General features: G+C 47.8%; 2 protein-coding genes across 6 annotated transcripts in view; one reads left to right on the top strand and one right to left on the bottom strand.

The window, feature by feature from the left end:
- LOC105498593 (tripartite motif containing 26) overlaps positions 1 to 17374 on the bottom strand; it is a 151177-nt gene that overhangs the window by 64425 nt on the left and 69378 nt on the right. The gene's annotated exons all lie outside the window — the stretch shown is intronic.
- Positions 4326 to 17374, top strand: part of LOC105498600 (popy Class I histocompatibility antigen, A-1 alpha chain-like) — a 47412-nt gene continuing 34363 nt past the window's right edge. Inside the window, exons 1-3 of one of the 5 annotated variants that reach the window (XM_071097391.1) lie at positions 4326 to 10365; positions 11573 to 11776; positions 11885 to 13051. In XM_071097391.1, the coding sequence (XP_070953492.1) occupies positions 9903 to 10365; positions 11573 to 11776; positions 11885 to 12012 (795 nt within the window). In that variant the 5' untranslated portion in view covers positions 4326 to 9902 and the 3' untranslated portion in view covers positions 12013 to 13051. The other 4 variants (XR_011623880.1, XR_011623879.1, XR_011623878.1 and 1 more) reach the window with 4 other exon arrangements.

The following is a 17374-nucleotide window of genomic DNA, read 5'->3' as shown; positions in this document are numbered from 1 at the left end:
GTACTGGTAGCTGCTTGGCTTCTGGGGAGGCCTCAGGAAGCTTTCACTTATTATGGAAGGAGAAGCAGAAGCAGGCATGTCACTTGGTGAAAGCAGGAGGAAGTGGGGAGGGAGGTGCCACATATTTTTAAACAACCAGCTCTCAGGAGAATGCACTATGACAAGGACATCACCAATCTATGAGGGATCCTGCTCCATGACCCAAACACCACCTACCATGACCCACCTTCAACATTGGGGATTAAAATTCAACATGAGATTTAGAGAGGGGGCAACACCCAAACTATATCAGTCTCCAATGCAGTGGTGTTGGGAGGTGGGATCCAATGGAAGGTGTTTGTGTCACCAGGGTTTTGCCCTCATGAATTAATACCATTACTGTGGGAGCAGGTTCACCCCTTTTGGCTTCTCTTGTCCTCTCTCTTGCCCTTCCATCTTCTGCCATGTGAAGACACAGCAAGAGTGCTTCAACAGACGCTGGTGCCTTGATCCTGGACTTCCCAGTCTCCAGAACTGTGAGAAAACAAATTTATGTTCTTAATTGACTCAGTCTGTGGCATTTTGTTATAGCAGCATAAACAGACCATATAGTTCGTTCTTGCATTGCTACAAAGAAATACCTGAGTCTGGGTAATTTTTAAAGAAAAGTTTATTTGGCTCACGGTTGTTCAGATTCTATGGGAAGCATGATTCTGGCACTTGCTAGGCTTACTGGAGAGGCCTCAAGGCCTCAGGAAACTTAGTCATGAGAAGGCAAGGCAAAGCAAAGAGCAAGGGGGCAGGGGAGGTGCTACACACTCTAAAACAACCAAATCTTGTGAGAAAATCCGAGAACAGCACCAATGGAATGGTGCTAAACCATGAGAAACGGCCCCCAAATCACCTCCCATCAGGCCCCACCTCCAACAATGATACAAGTTGACATGAGGTTTGGGCAGGGACACAGATCCAAACCATAACACAGACTTAAACAGTCTCCCTGACTATATTCAAGCACATCTGGGATTCCATCAACCTCACTGTTGTGAAGACATCTGGCCCACAGGCCTCAGTCCTGCTACCTGTGGACTGGTGCCCACACACCTGGGGCAGTTCTGGCTTCCTGGATCTTTCACCTTATCTTGGTCATTCCTTTGCCGATGTTATAAAAATAAAAAATAAATAAAAAATAAAAAAAACCCTACAACAACTTTGGGTAAGGCTGGATTTTTTTCATAAACTTCTATCAAAGTAACAGATTACATGCAGAAACAGCTATGAAAATCCACTAGTCTAACGAGAGACCGGAAGAAAACTTCTAAGCATGTAAAATGTAAAAAAAATACTCTTCTCGCTGTATTATTTTAGTAAATAGTTATTTCTCATGAAAATATTTCTAACATGTAATGGGTTATTAACACTCTAGATCAATTAACTAAAGTTTTAAATTCTAATATGGTAAATATTAACAGATGAAAACAATTACTTTTGGCATCTTCACTAATTCCTAAGAGCATATAGGGATCATAAAACCAAAGCTTTTGAGAACTAACGACATAGCTCCTGGGCCAGGACTACAGGGAGACAGTGTGACAAAGACCGCTCGGCGCAGAAAGATCAGGGCGAAATCCCAGGTCCTCCGGCAGGACCACCAATCTCAGGGTCTCAGGTCCTGCCTGAGAGCCGTGTCTAGATCAAGGAAGCCCAGCCTTGCAGATTCCCCATGCCCGGAAGTTTCTTCCCCCTGTCGCAACCTACGGGACTGAGACTTTCTGCAGATACCGAGAAGCGGCTTGTGAAGCCCCGCACCCTCCTCCTGCTGCTGCTCCCAGGGACTCTGGCCCTGAGACCAAGACCTACCTGGGTAAGTACAGGGTCAGGAAAGAAACCGCCTTTGTAGCTAGAAGCGAGACCCGCCCAACCCGCGGAGCCGCGCCAGGGGGTTGGGCAGGCCTCAGTCCCCCATTCGTAGGCTCCCACTTCGTTTGGAATTGGTGTTCTGTGGTCTCACTGATGTCACGAATGAATCCGTACACGCTCGCGGTGTTAACAATCCCTAAAGATTGGTGTATCTGGTCAGACGGATCTGAAACTTTTTCCATTCTGATTGGTTCGTGCTCTATGCTGTCAAGAGTGAAGCTGCACATTTTAGCTAACACAGTGAAAACCCCTTCTCTACTAAAAATACAAAAAAATCAGCGGGTCCTGGCGGTGGGCGCCTGTGGTCCCACTTACTCAAAAATAAAGCAGAGGTTGCATCGAGCCGGCATCTACGCCACTGCACTCCAGCGTGAGAGACAAAATAAGACTCCATCTCAAAAGGAATGAAGCTGCAAACCTTCCACCGTGAGTGCTACAACTCTGTAAAAGCAACCCATCTGGAATATGTTCATTCGTCTCGCTACGTTCGTGGTCTAAATTCCTTTCAGTAGTAAGGCTGCAGACCTCCACATTGTTACAGCTCATGAAGAAAACAGACATACCACAGCAAACCACCCACTGATACTACACCATGCACGCAAACCCAAAGAAACTACAGTTAGCCAGCGCCGGCAGCCTGCTTTTATTCCCTTATCTGACCCCACCCACATCCTGTTGATTGGTCTATTTTACAGAGAGCTGATTGGTCCTTTTTACAGAGAGCTGATTGGTCCTTTTTACAGAGAGCTGATTGGTCCATTTTGACAGAGTGCTGATTGGTGCATTTACAATCCTTGAGCTAGAGTCACGCAGTGTTAGTCAGCTAGATACAGAGTTAGCTAGATACAGAGTACCAATTGGTGTATTTACAAACCCTGAGCTAGACACAGAGTGCTGATTGGTGCATTTACAATTCTTGCGATAGACACAGAGTCGCAGAGTGCTAGTCCTCCAAGTCTCCACTAGGTTAGCTAGATACAGAGTACCAATTGGTGTATTCACAAACCCTGAGCTAGACACAGAATGCTGATTGGTGTATTTACAAACCCTGAGCTAGGAACAGAGTGCTGATTGGTGCACATACAATCCTCCGGCTAGATATAAAAGTTCTCCAAGTCCCCTTGCGGCTCAGGAGCCCGACTGGGTTCACCAAGTGGATCCTGCACCGCGGCTGCAGGCCTAGTTGCCAGCCAGTCCGGAGCCGCGCCTGCACTTCTCAGCTCTGGGGCTGTCGATGGGACTGGCCGCCACTGAGCAGGGGGCAGCGCCCGTCGGGGAGGCTCAGACCGCGCGGGAGCCCACCGCTGTGGGGAGCTCACACACGGGGGTTGCAGGTCCCGAGCTCTGCCCCGCGGGGAGGCAGCTAAACCTGGCGAGAATTTGAGTGCAGCGCCGGCGGGCCAGCACTGCTGGGAGACCCGGCGGAACCTCCACAGCTGCTGGCCCGGGTGCTAAGCCCCTCACTACCCTGGGCGGGCGGCGCCGGCCGCTCAGTGTGCGGGGGCCCGCCGAGCCCGCGCCTGCGCCTCCCGGAACTTACAGTGGCCCGCGAGCGCTGCTCGCAGCCCCGGCTCCCGCCCGCGCCTCTCCCTGCCCACCTCCCGGCAAGCAGAGGGAGGCGGCTCTGGCCTCAGGCAGATGAGAGGGGCTCCCACGGTGCCGTGGCGGGCTGAAGGGCTCCTCAAGCGCCACTAAAGTGGACGCTGAGGCCAAGGAGGCGCTGGGAGTGAGGACTGCTAGCACGTTGTCACCTCTCAGTATTTTAGCACCACCGTGTCCCGGCCCGGCCGCGGGGAGCCCTGCTTCATCGCCGTGGGCTACATAGAGGACACGCAGTTCGTGCGGTTCGACAGTGACGCCGCGAGCGCCGTGGGTGGAGCAGGAGGGGCCACAGTATTGGGACCGGGAGATACGAAGCGCCAAGATCCACGCAGAGACTTTCCAAGGGAACTTGCAGACCCTGCTTCGCTACTGCGAGAGCGAAGCCGGTGAGTGACCCCAGCCCAGGACGCAGGTCACGACTCCTCTCCGTCCCCTACGGACGGCCCGGGTCGCCCCGGGTCCAGGTCTGAGATCCACCCCGAGGCTGCGGGACCTGTCTGGAGCCTCGACTTGGGAGAGCCCCAGGCGCGTTTACCGGGTTTCATTTTCAGTGTAAGCGAAAATCGCCGCGAGTGCGTCGGGGCGGGGCGGGGCGGGGCTGAGGGTGGGGGAGGGGCCAGGTGAGTTTGAGACCAGCCTGACCAAGATGGTGAAACCGTGTCTCTACTAAAAATACAAAAGAATTAGCTGGACTTGGTGGAGGGCACCTGTAATCCCAGCTACTCATAAGGCTGAGGAAGAAGAATCACTTGAACCCGGGAGGTGGATGTTGCAGTGAGCTGAGACCACGCCATTGTACTCCAGCCTGGGGGAAAGAGCAAAACAAACCATCAGATCTTGTGAACCTTATTCAATACCACAAGAACAGTATAGGGGAAACAGCCCCCATGATTCAAATTATCTCCCACTGGGTCCCTCCTACAACAAGTAAGAATTATGGGAGTACAATTCAAGATGAGATTTGGGTGGGGACACAGAACCCAATCATATCATTCTGCCCCTGGCCCCTCCAAATCTCATATCCTTACATTTCAAAACTAATCATGTCTTCCCAACAATCCCCCAAAGTGTTTCCTCATTTTAGCATTAACCCAAAAGTCCACCATCCAAAGTCTCATCTGAGACAAGGCAAGTCTCTTCTGCTTATGAGCCTGTAAAATCAAAAGCAAGCCAGTTACTTCCTAGATACAGTGGGGGTATAGGTATTGGGTAAATACAGGTATGCCAAATGAAGGAAGTGGCCAAAACAAAGGAGTTACAGGGCCGATACAAGTCCTAAATCCAGTGGGGCAGTCAAATTCTAAAGCTCCAAGATGATCTCCTTTGACTCCATGTCTCACATCCAGGTCATGCTGATACAAAAGGTAGGTCCCCATATCTTGAGCAGCTCTGCCCCTGTGGCTTTGCAGGGTACATACTCCCTCCCAGCTGCTTTTACAGTCTGGCGTTGAGTGTGACTTTTCCAGGTGCACAGTGCAAGCTGTTGGTGGATCTACCATTTTGGGGTTTGGAGCATCGTGGCCCTCTTCTCACAGCTCCACTAGGCAGTAAAACTCTGTGTGGGGGCTCCAGCCCCACATTTCCCCTCCACACTGCCCTAGCAGAGGTTCTCCATGAAGGCCCTGCCCTGCAGCAAAGTTTTGCCTAGGCATCCTAGCATTTCCATACATCTTCTGAAATCTAGGTGGAAGTTCCCAAACCTCCATTCTTGACTGCTGTGGACCTGCAGGCTCAAAACCAAGTGGAAGCTGTCAAGGCTTAAAGCTTGCACCCTCTGGAGCCATAGGCCAAGCTGTACCTTGGCCGCTTTTAGCAACAGTGGGAGCATCTGGGACGCAGGGCACCGAGTCCCTAAGCAGCACACAGCATGAGGACCCTGGGCCTGGACCATGAAACCATTTTTTCCTCCTATGCTTCTGAATCTGTGATGGGAGGGGCTACCATGAAGACCTATGGCATGCCCTGGAGACATTTTCCCCATTATCTTGGGGAATCAACGTTTGGCTTGTTGTTACTTAACGCAAATTTCTGCAGCCAGCTTGAGTTTCTTCTCAAAAAATGAGTTTTTCTTTCTACTGCATCGTCAGGCTGCAAATTTTCTGAACTTTTATGCTGTTTCCCTTTTAAAATGGAATGCTTTTAACAGCACCCAAGTCACCTTTTAAATGCTTTGCTGCTTAGAAATTTTATCCACCAGATACCCTAAATCATCTTTCTCAAGCTCAAAGTTCCACAAATCTCTAGGGCAAGGGCAAAATGCCGCCAGTCTCTTTGCTAAAACGTAACAAGAGTCACCTTTGCTCCAGCTCCCAACAAGTTCCTGATCTCCATCTGAGACCACCTCAGCCTGGACCTTATTGTTCATATCACTGTCAGCATTTTTGTCAAAGCCATTCAACAAGTCTCTAGGAGGTTTCAAACTTTCCCACATTTTCCTGTCTTGTTCTGAGCCCTCCAAACTGTTCCAACCTCTGCCTAATACCCAGTTCCAAACTCGATTCCACATTTTTGGGTATCTTTTCAGTAGCGCCCCACTCTACTGGTACTACTTTACTCTATTAGTCCGTTTTCACGCTGCTGATAAAGAAATACCCAAGACTGAGAAGAAAAAGAGGTTTAATTGTACTTAGAATTCCACATGGTTGGGGAGGCCTCCCGAATCATGGCGGGAGGTGAAAGGCACTTCTTACATGGTGGTAACAAGAGAAAATTAGGAAGATGCAAAAGCAGAAACCCCTGATAAAACCATCAGATCTCATGAGATTTATTCACCACGAGAACAGTATGGGGGAAACCGACCCCATGATTCAGATTATCTCCCACTGGGTCCCTCCCACAACACATGGGAATTATGGGAGTACAACTCAAGATAAGATTTGTGTGGGGACATAGAGCCAAACCATATTACCAGCATTATCCATATAAAAATCCCAGACAAGAACATCACGAGAAAAAGAATCAAGAACAAATATTCCTCTTGAATACAGACTCACAATTCTATACAAAATGTTATCCAATTAAGATATACATAAAATGAATAATATGCCATGCCACATTGGTTTTTTTCATGGGAAAGTAAGGTTAGTTTAACATCTGAAAATTAAACAATACAATTCACCTAATAGAACAAATGTTGCATAATTATAGTTGATGCAGAAAAAGCACTTACAAAATCAAGACTTTCATGACAAAATATCTCAGCAAACTAAAAATCGAAAGCAATATCTTCAGTGTGGTTAAGAACATCCATGAAAAGTTTACAGCTACCCTCATATTCAATTATGAAAGGCCAGATGCTTCCTAAGATCAGCAACAAAGCAAAGATGTGGCTCTCCTCGTTTTTGTTTAAAACACCTTATGAGCATCCTAACCAGTGCAATATGGCAAGAAAATGAAATAAAAGACCAATAAAAGGGCCAGGTGTGGTGCCTCATGCCTGGAATCCCAGCACTTTGGGAGGCCAAGGTGGGAGGATCATTTTAGTTCAGGAGTTAGAGACTAGCTTGAGCAACATAGTGGACCCCTGTCTTTACTAACTACAAAGAATTTTTAAAAGAAAAAAAATAGGAAAGGAAGGAATCTTTCTCAGCTTAATTACATATGTAGAAAACAAGGAATTCTGAAAAACTCTCTGGAATTAATAATTAAATTTGCAAAATTGTTCACAAAAGCTACGTAATAAATCTCTTAGACAAACATGACAAGTTAGCAAAGATACTAATCATCAAAGAAGTGCAAGTTAAAACCACTGTGAGAAACCATCACACATCACCTAGAATAAGTAAAGTTAAAAAGACATAATTCTAAATACTGGTAAGAATATGGAAAAAAAAAAAATCTCTTATATTGTTGGTAGGAATGCAAAAATAAAGTTGCAGTCAATTTGTAAAATAATATGGCAATTTCTTAAAACAGCTACCCATCCATTTATTGTATCACCCAACAATTCCACAAATATTTATTTATCCAAAGGAAATGAAAGTGTAAGGCCATGCAAAGACTTGTAGTCAGTTATTGATAGTGGCTTCATTAATAACAGACCCTAACCGGAAATAACCCACATGTTTATCAGCTGGAGAATAGACAAACCAATGAATAAACTGGAATTCCAACAATACTCAGCAGCTACTCAGCAACAAAAATGAATGAAATATTATTACTCTTAACTACATGGAAAGATCTCAAATACTGTTATGCCAAGGGAGAGACTAAACAAAGGACTACATAACATATGATTGCACGTCCATGAAATTGTAGAAATTTCATTATTACAGTAACAGAAAGCAGAGCAGTGGTTGACTGAAGGGAAGCGGGTGAGGGTAGGAGGCAAGGATTAACTAGAAAGGGGCATGAGCAAAGTTTTTAGGGAAAAGAAACTGTTCTCTATCTGGGCAACGTGGTAGTTACATGACTATAAATAATTACCAATATTCATAAAACATTGCAGCTAAAACTGGTGAGTTTTATTACACATAAATGCCCCAATAAGGGGGAAAAAAAAGTGGGGAAGAAGGCAAAAATGAAGACACTTTTACATCATCAAAAATCAAAAAATTCATTTCCTAGGGGTCTTGTACTACATATAATTTTGAAGGAAGTTCTTCAGGCTGAAGGGAAATGATACTAGATGGTGACCTAGGTATATAGAAAGGAACAATTAACAGAAATTATGCACATACACAGATCACATACACACTCATTTTCTTAATGACTTAATGTGAATGCTTAAAGTATTACTGTATTATTGAGTTTATAAAGTATATTGGTAATATATACAACAATAGTAACATAATGGTAGGTTAAATGAAACTACACTGTTACAAGTGTCCTTTATTTTGCTGGATGCAGCTGCTTAATATTACGTGAACTTCACTGTGAAACGTCAAGGAATTGGGTTTCAATTCTTACAACAATAAAAAGTTAGTGTAAAGAAATATAGCTAAAAGCCACTAGGAGAATTAAAACCATAAACTAACAAACGTTTACTTAACACATAAGAAAGTAGGAAAGGAGGAATAGAAACCAAAAAAAATGAGACAAATTGAAAACATATAGCAAAGTGGTAGACCAAAACGCAGCCATTTTAAGTGAAGAAATGACATGACCTGAGTCACATTAGCAGGACCGCTGAGCACTGTGGGGAGAACAGACATGGGCAGGAAGTGAGGGACAGTGTTAGTGCCACAATTCAGGAGTGACAGGGTGGCAGGGACTAAGGGGAGAGGAGGGTGTGAGGGATGAGAGGGGCAGAGAGAAGGGTTGGAGAAGCAGGAGGTGAGGAAAAGAAGCAAAGGGAAAGAATTCTAAAGCAGTGGAAGATCCTAGCAGGGGGTTCTTTGCATTCGGTATTTAATACATTTTTTGGGACTGCCAAAAACTAATGACCTCCTCATGATTAAAAACAGAGTAAAAATATACCAAGTATGCAAATAAAATATGCACACTGCTTAGATGTGCATAATTCATAAAAACAAGCAGTGCTTAAGCATTGATGACAGGCATTTTGACTTCAGTGCAATTTTGAGGCTCCTTGTTATAATATGCAGTAACAAATCCTGCTTCTTTGTATTGAGATGTCCTGGACTCACACAGAGAAACTCGGGCTATGGAATGAAGATAATTTTAAATGCAACAACCCAGAGTCATGGATCCACAGTCTGGGAAAGTAAACTTAGAAGCTTTGTGACTCGAATTGCAGTGCTGTTTGGATACACTTACATATGAAGCAAGCAAAATTAGGTCTTTTACAGATTAGAATCCTGATCATTCAGGGGTTAGATTGTGCTAACCACTGTATTAATAAACAAACAAACCTGGTCACTATGAGAATCTCTATCTTGTGCCTTCAGCCACAACTTCACCAGGTTTAAAGAGAAAACCCTTTTCTCTACACCGCCATTCCCAGGGCGAGCGCACTCTCTGGCATCAAAGTTCCCTGGGGTGAGTTTTCTTCTAGGGTAACCCAACGGAAGAGGTAAGGAGTGGGAAGTCCAGTTCAGGGATGAGGATTTCAGGATGAGTGAATGGGAACGGGCTGGGCCCAGCCTGGAGGTTCTCTTCCCAGTTTCCACAGACAGATCCTTGACCAGGACTCAGGCAGACAGTATGACAAAGAGGCTGGTGTAGGAAAAGAGGGATCAGGACAAAGTCCCAGGTCTCAGGCGTGGCTCTCTGGGTCTCAGACCCCGAGGGCGATGACTGCACTGGGGAGGCACAGGGTTGGGGATTGTCCACTCCCCTGAGTTTCTGTTCTCCCAACCTTTTTCCTGGATACTTGTGATGTGATCCCACTTCTCCCATTGGGTTCCGGGTTTTTAGAGAAGCCAATCAGTGTCGCCGCGATCCCGGCACTAGTGTACCCGCGCACCCACCGGGACTCAGATACTCCCCAGGCGCGGAGGATGCGGGTCATGGCGCCCCGAACCACTCTCCTGCTGCTCTCGGGGGCCCTGGCCTTGACCGAGACTTGGGCCGGTGAGTGCGGGGGCTGGAGGGAAAGGGCCTCTGCAGGGAGGAGCAAGGGGCCCTCCCGGCGGGGGCTCAGGACCGGGAAGCCGCGCCGAGAGAAGGGTTGGGTGGGTCTCAGCCCCTCCTCGCGCCCAGGCTCCCACTTCATGAGGTATTTCAGCACCGCCGTGTCCCGGCCCGGCCGTGGGGAGCCCCGCTTCATCTCCGTGGGCTACGTGGAAGACACGCAGTTCGTGCGGTTCGACAGCGACGCGGTGAGTCCGAGGATGGAGCCGTGGGTGGAGCAGGAGGGGCTGGAGTATTGGGACCGGGAGACACGGAACGCCAAGGGCCACGCACAGATTTCCCGAGAGAACCTGCGGACCCTGCTCGGCTACTACTACCAGAGCGAGGCCGGTGAGTGGCCCCAGCCCGGGGCGCAGGTCACGATCCCTCCCCATCCCCCACGGACGGCCCAGATCCCCCAGAGTCTCTGGGTCTGAGATCCACCCAGAGATGGGTGGATCTGGACCTGGCCAGACCCTCGACCAGGGAAGAAACTCGGGCGCCTTTACTCGGTTTAATTTCCAGTTTAGGCCAAAATCCTTGCGGGTTGGTCGGGGCGGGAGCGGGGCTCGGTGTTCAGGGCTGACCGCGGGGGCGGGGCCATGGTTCTCACACCATTCAGAGGATGCATGGCTGCTACGTGGGGCCCGACGGGCGCCTCCTCCGCGGGTATGAACAGTTCGCTTGCGATGGCAAGGATTACATCGCCCTGAACGAGGACCTGCGCTCCTGGACCGCCGCGAACACAGCACAGCGGCTCACATCTCCCCATGCAAGTGGGAGGCGGACAAATACTCAGAGCAGGCTGGGGCCTACCCGAGGGCGAGGGCGAGTGCATAGAGTGGCTCCGCAGACACCTGGAGAGCAGGAAGGAGACGCTGCAGCACGCGGGTACCAGGGGCCACGGGGCGCCTCCCTCATCTCCTGTATATCTCCCAGGCTGGCGTGCCATCAGGAGGGTCGGAAAATGGGACCAACGCTAGAAAATCGCCCTCCCTCTGGTCCTGAATGGGAAGAATCATGGGTTTCCAGATCCTGTACCAGAGAGTGACTCTGAGAGCCCACCCTGCTCTCCGGGACAATTAAGTGATGAAGTTCCTGAGGAAATGGAGGGGAAGACAGTCCCTGGAATACGGATCCGTGGTCGCCTTTGACCCCTACAGCAACCTTGGGCACCAGGACTTTTCCTCTCAGGCCTTGTTCTCTCTCACACACTCAGTGTGTCTGTGGCTCCGATTCCAGCTCTTCTGAGTCCCTTGGCCTCTACTCAGGTCAGGACCAGAAGTCCCTACTTCCCCGTCAGAGACTCGAACTTTCCAAGGAATAGGAGATTATCCCAGATTCCTGTGTTCAGGCTGGTATCTGGGTTCTGTGCTCCCTTCCCCACCCCAGGTGTCCTGTCCATTCTCAGGATGGTCACATGTGTGCTGCTGGAGTGTCCCATGAGGAATGCAAAGTGCCTGAATTTTCTGACTCTTCCCCTCAGATCCCCCAAAGGCACACGTGACCCAGCACCCCGTCTCTGACCACAAGGCCACCCTGAGGTGTTGATCCCTAGGCTTCTACCTTGCGGAGATCACACTGACCTGGCAGCAGGATGGGGAGGACCAGACCCAGGACATGGAGTTTGTGGAGACCAGGCCTGCAGGATATGGAACCTTCCAGAAGTGGGTGGCTGTAGTGGTGCCTTCTGGAAAGGAGCAGAGATACACGTGCTATGTGCAACATGAGGGGCTGCCAGAGCCCCTCACTCTGAGGTATGGTAAGGAGGGGTATAAGTTATCTCTTCTCAGGGAAAGCAGGAGACCTTCAGCAGGGTCAGGGCTGAGGCCTGGGGGTCAGAACCCCTCACCTTCCTCTCCTTTCCCAGAGCTGTCTTCCCAGCCCACCATCCCCATCGTGGGCATCGTTGCTGGCCTGGTTCTCCTTGGAGCTGTGGTCACCGGAGCTGTGGTCGCTGCTGTAATGCGGAGGAAGAAAAGCTCAGGGAAGGAGTGAGGGGTGGGGTCTCAGTTTTCTTGTTCCACTGTGGGTTTCAAGCCACAGGTAGAATTATGACTTGCTTCATCACTTGGAAACACCATCCACACACAGGCCAACCCAGCCTGGAGCCCTGCCTGCCAACACTTGCTCTTTTGTGAAGCACATGTGAAAATGAAGGACAAATTTATCACCTTGATGATTGTGGTGATGGGGACCTCCCAGCAGTCACAGGTCACAGGGGACGATCCCTACTGAGGACAGACCTCAGGAGGACAGTTGGTCTAGTCCCCACACCTGCTTTCCTCATGTTTTCTGATCCTGCCCTGGGTCTGCAGTCACAGTTCTGGAAATTTTCCTGGGGTCCAAGATTTGCTGTTTCCTTAAGGACCTTGTGCCCTGTGTCCTCCCTGACCTCTCACAGGTTGTGTTTTTCTCACAGATGCAACAAGAGGGAGCTATGCTCAGGCTGCCTGTTAGTATAGGAGATTAGAGGGCTGCTCCCTGAGATCACTGGGACAGTGTAGACAAGATTCCTTCTTTAGCCACATCTCCTGTGGGCTCTGACCAGTTCCTATTTTTGTTCTACTCCAGGCAGCAACTGTGCCCAGGACTCTGATGCGTCTCATGAGACTTGTAAAGATGAGACGCTGGGGGGCCTGAAGTGGGTCGGGGTGAGGCAGAGGGGACATGACTCTGTTGAGGGGTTCTCTGAATTTGGACATCTCAAGCATGTGGTAGGCTGTTCAGAGTGTCACCAGGTACAGTGACTGCCCTGGATTTGTTTATGATTATTTTCTTCTGTAGCTTGAGACAACTGCCTTCAGTGGGACTGAGATACAAAATTTCTTCAAGTCCTTCCTTTGACACACACCATTGTAATTTCAAGAGCTCCTGACTTCTATATCTGCACCTGACATGTGAATATATCTACGTTTCTGTGTTCCAGTTATCATCATGTGAGGAAATGGGCGACTGGTCCACCACTGCCACCAGAACCACCACCCCACACTGACCTGTGCTCTCTTCCTCAGTCAAGTTTCTTGTTTCAGCAGAGGTGAGGCTGGGACATTTCTATTCAAGTCTTAACTTTAAGTTTCATTGAGCTGCAACTTATTTCTCTATTCAAAATAAGAACCTAGATATGAATTTTTCAAATTCTTGCCATGAGGTTGGGTTGATGGTTTAATGAAAGGAGAACAAGGCTCTTAAAACCTGACAGCCTTCCAGAATCCATTTTTGCTATGATGGGCCTGTTGTAGATGGAGACAGGAGAGAGGGTTGTGAGGAGCTGAGTGTGGACAGCCTATGCTCAGTTGGTGCTCAGTACATCATGGAATTTGATGTGGTCATTCGTTGGGTTGGTCATCTTTACTGCTCCTTTGTTTGTGTGACTCCAGTAGAACCTTATTTCACCAGAACCTGTGATCACAGGGACACAGATGTTGCCTGGGCCTTGTCCTGTCTCCAGGACTGTGGGCAGCGAGGGCTTCGTGTGGCTGGGTCAGGCTATGGTATGGCCCTAATATTTTGTATCATTATTTTTGGTTTCTTTGTTTCCGTAGAGGACTATGCCTATTCCTGTTCTGGTGTCTGAGTTCTGATCTCTTTCTCCCCTGGGTGTCCCTCATCTCTGACAGCAGCAGGAGTCATTTTTCCTGTCATTGTCCCCACAAGGTGGAAGGCAGCCACTGCATACAGAAGTCTGTGGTATTAAGAGATGAATTTTCAAGCCCATGCAGCTTTTACCCTATTTCCAGGGCTCTTTCTTGGATTGTATTTTCTATCTTTTCCCCCAACCTTTTTAAAAGAACTAGATTCTGAAATTAGCAGACGGGAGTAATGCCACAAGTGCTCATCTTCGGTAACTTTCTAGAGGAACTCCTCTTCTGCTCAGCTCTCCTACCCACTCTCCCTTTCCTGAGTGTAGTAATCCTAGCACTGGCACTAATGCAAACTCGTGGATTTATAAAGCAGCCTAACTTAGATTTATATTTCTTTGGAAATTGGGATTCATAGTCTTAAGATTGTTCTTTCCTAAGAGGGAAATATAATTGCATGCTGCAGTGTGCAGAGGGGTTGGTGTGGGAGGAGGGATGCAGGGAGGGAGGGAGGACACACAAGCAGCACCTCTGAGAAAAGCATAGGCGACCTCGATGTCAGCGTGAGAGGGCCTTGTGCTGTAGCTGCCGTGAAACAGCATTTGGCCTGAGGCTATTTAATAAAGATATTGCCTTTAGAATAGCGAGGTGCTCTACAGCAGTCATTCATTCAGCCAGCCTTTGTTGTCTGCCAGACATGTGACAGAATGTTTTTGCATCTGGCGAAAGTCATTGAAGTAAAATCGGAAAAATCTCTAGCCTTGTGGAGCATGTGTTGCAGTGGGAAGAGGCAGACAGTACATACACTCTAATACATGCAGAGTAAATGAGGAAAGTAGAAGGTGGTAAGTGATGTGGAACAGGTGATCAAAGTGTGGGTTGTGGGACAGAGAAGGTAGCTATTGTGCCGGGGTGGTCAGCGTGGGCCTCGTTGGGAAGGTGACCTTTGATGAAATATTTGAAGGACATAAAGGAATTCGTCATGAGGGTATCTGGAGGAAGTTTTTTCTAGGGAGTAGGAACCTTCGGTGCCAGTGTACCAGGGCAGGATCATGTCTGTGTGTTCTGGGAAGAACAAGGGACTGGGTATGGCTGAGATAAGGTCACTGAGATAAGGTCAGGGGTTTGGTCAGATCATGTGGGTTTAGGGCTGGAGTATGTGGGAAGGATTTTGACTTTGAATGAGATAGTTTTAAGCAGAATAAAGACATGCCACAACTTCTTTTTTAAAAGGATCCCTCTAGCTGCTGTGCTGAGAACAGAATCCAAAGGCCAGAGATGAGCAAGGCAGGTGGGGAGACTGGAGGAAATGAGTGCAGTATTTCAGGCTGGAGATTTGGTTACTTAACTGGGTGTGAGCAGTGGAAATATTGGGAAGTGATTGGATTCTCACTATTTCCAATCACTTTATACAGCATTTTCTAATGGACTAAACCTGGGGTATGAGAAAGAAGAGCAAAGGATACCAAAAATGTCAGCCTGTGTGACTAAAAAGAGTTGCCATCAGCCGAGAATGAGAAGACTAGCAGGAGCATATGAGAGGAGGGGACATCGCAGGCAGTCACTGTGGGAGATGTGGGATCTGAGATGCCTCTGAGAAATACCAGTGAGGTAGTCGAGTTGGCAGTTGGAAAGATGAATCTAGAGACATTTAGGAGAAACAGACTTGGGAGATGATGTCATACAAAAGTTATTTAAAGCCTTGAGTCTGGATGACATCTCCAAAGGAGTGATTGGCTATAGAAGAGAACAGGAACAAGGACTGAACACTAAGCCTCCGTTGCTAAAGGATCTGATCAGACAACACACCTAGATCAGACTGCACAGTCCTGACCCCACGTCTAGAAGGTACATAGACCAGGGAGTTCCAGACTTTCCTGTACAGAGGAATCACCTGGACATCACCTTAAGTCTCAGCTGATCTGGAATCGAGTATGAGATTTCCTACTTATAAAATGTTGCTGTTGGCGCTGATGCTGCTGGTCTTCAGATCCCACTTTTGGTGGCAAGAACACAGACCAGGATTCCTAGGCTGTGCATCAGCCTCACCTGTGGGGCTTGTTAAAAAGCAATTCCTGGACTCCATGCCCAACATTCTGACACAGGGGATCTGTGGAGAGGCCTGAGTGTTCTGTAACAAGCCCACAGCAAACCTGGTGCTCAGCCACATTTGATATCACTGAGATCAGTAGTTGGAGAATGCCCAGGATGGGGAGGGGTCTCAGATCCACATTTAAGTATTGCTTTCTTCTGTTTTTTATTTTTTATTTTTTATTTTTAAGGAGGATGTGTTTCTTTAATTATAAGACAGGATGCTGAGAAATAAATGTCATTTTCCCTACCATGGGGTATGGCCAGATAGAAGATTTAGGAAGTGGCTCACAGCTCAGCATGATAAAAAAAATAGCTGAATGCTGCTCTCTGAAACTACTCCCCAGAATGGTTTCACATTCATTCCTTAGAGCAAACAATTGCTTGCAAATTTCTCTAATTTAAACATAAAGGAGTGTACACATTGGTATTAGTATTCATTTTATTTGGGGGAAGGGCACTGAATTAGTCCGTTTTCACACTGCTGATAAAGACATACCCGAGATTGGGAAAAAAAAAGAGGTTTAATTGGACTTATAGTTACATATGGCTGAGGAGGCCTCAAAATCATGGCAGTAGGTGAAAGGCACTTCCTTTTTTTCTTTTTTCTTTTTTTTTTTTTTTTTACATGGAGTCTCACTCTGTTGGCCCAGGCTGGAGTGCAGTGGCATGATCTCGGCTCACTGCGAGCTCCACCTCTCAGGTTCACGCCATTCCCCTGCCTCAGCCTCCTAGTAGCTGGGACTACAGGCACCTGCCACTACGCCCGGCTAATTTTTTGTATTTTTAGTAGAGACGGGGTTTCACCGTGTTAGCCAGGATGGTCTCGATCTCCTGACCTCGTGATCCGCCCACCTCGGCCTCCCAAAGCGCTGGGATTAAAGGCATGAGCCACTGTGCCCAGCCAAAAGGCACTTCTTACATGGTAGTGGCAAGAGAAAATGAGGAAGAAGCAAAAGTGGAAGCCCCTGATGAACCCATTGGATCTCATGAGACTTACTCACTATCATGAGAATAGCATGGGAAAGACCGCCCCCAATGATTCAATTACCTCCCACAACACATGGGAATTCTGGGAGATACAATTCAAATTGAGATTTGGGTGGGGACACAGCCAAACCACATTAGGCACAAAACCAGGTTTGAGGCTACACAGCCAGGAACATAATCCACAGCCACCCTAATTCAGATCTCTCGTAGAAACCACTGCCCCTGCTCCTGGGCACAGATGCTACTACTTATACCTCTGATACCCTGATGGTGGACACCGGGCCCTGTGGCGAGGACTGCTCTCACCGCTGCTCCTGAGAACTGCTTTACCATCTTTACCAAAATTAGTCTTCACTGTCCCAGCCTCCCTGTGCCATCTCGTCCCGGTTAGAAGCCCACGTGTGGTCATCTAAATTATGCAGCCATAGCCTCTTGCAGTGTTTAGGTGCAATAATGTTGGAGAAAGTGAATTTTTCTCTTTTGTAGAAGGAGGTAGTCCCTGCTTTCTAATAAGACTCTTCAACTTAGAGAGTTCGGGTGCTAGAGGTAGAGGGGTGAGGGATGGAAAAACAATGACAAATTTCAATTCCTAGAATCATGATCTGAGCCTAGAACTTTATCTAGTACATTGCAGGAACCTGGGTTTGGTTAAGTGTGTAATAAATGACATAGTTCAACTTATTCCCTTGATAGTATTT

Source organism: Macaca nemestrina, chromosome 5 (genome assembly GCF_043159975.1).
Source record: "Macaca nemestrina isolate mMacNem1 chromosome 5, mMacNem.hap1, whole genome shotgun sequence".
Lineage (NCBI taxonomy): Eukaryota > Metazoa > Chordata > Mammalia > Primates > Cercopithecidae > Macaca > Macaca nemestrina.
The sequence above is the reverse complement of the archived record's forward strand: the minus strand, read 5'-3'. Positions and strand labels throughout refer to the sequence as shown.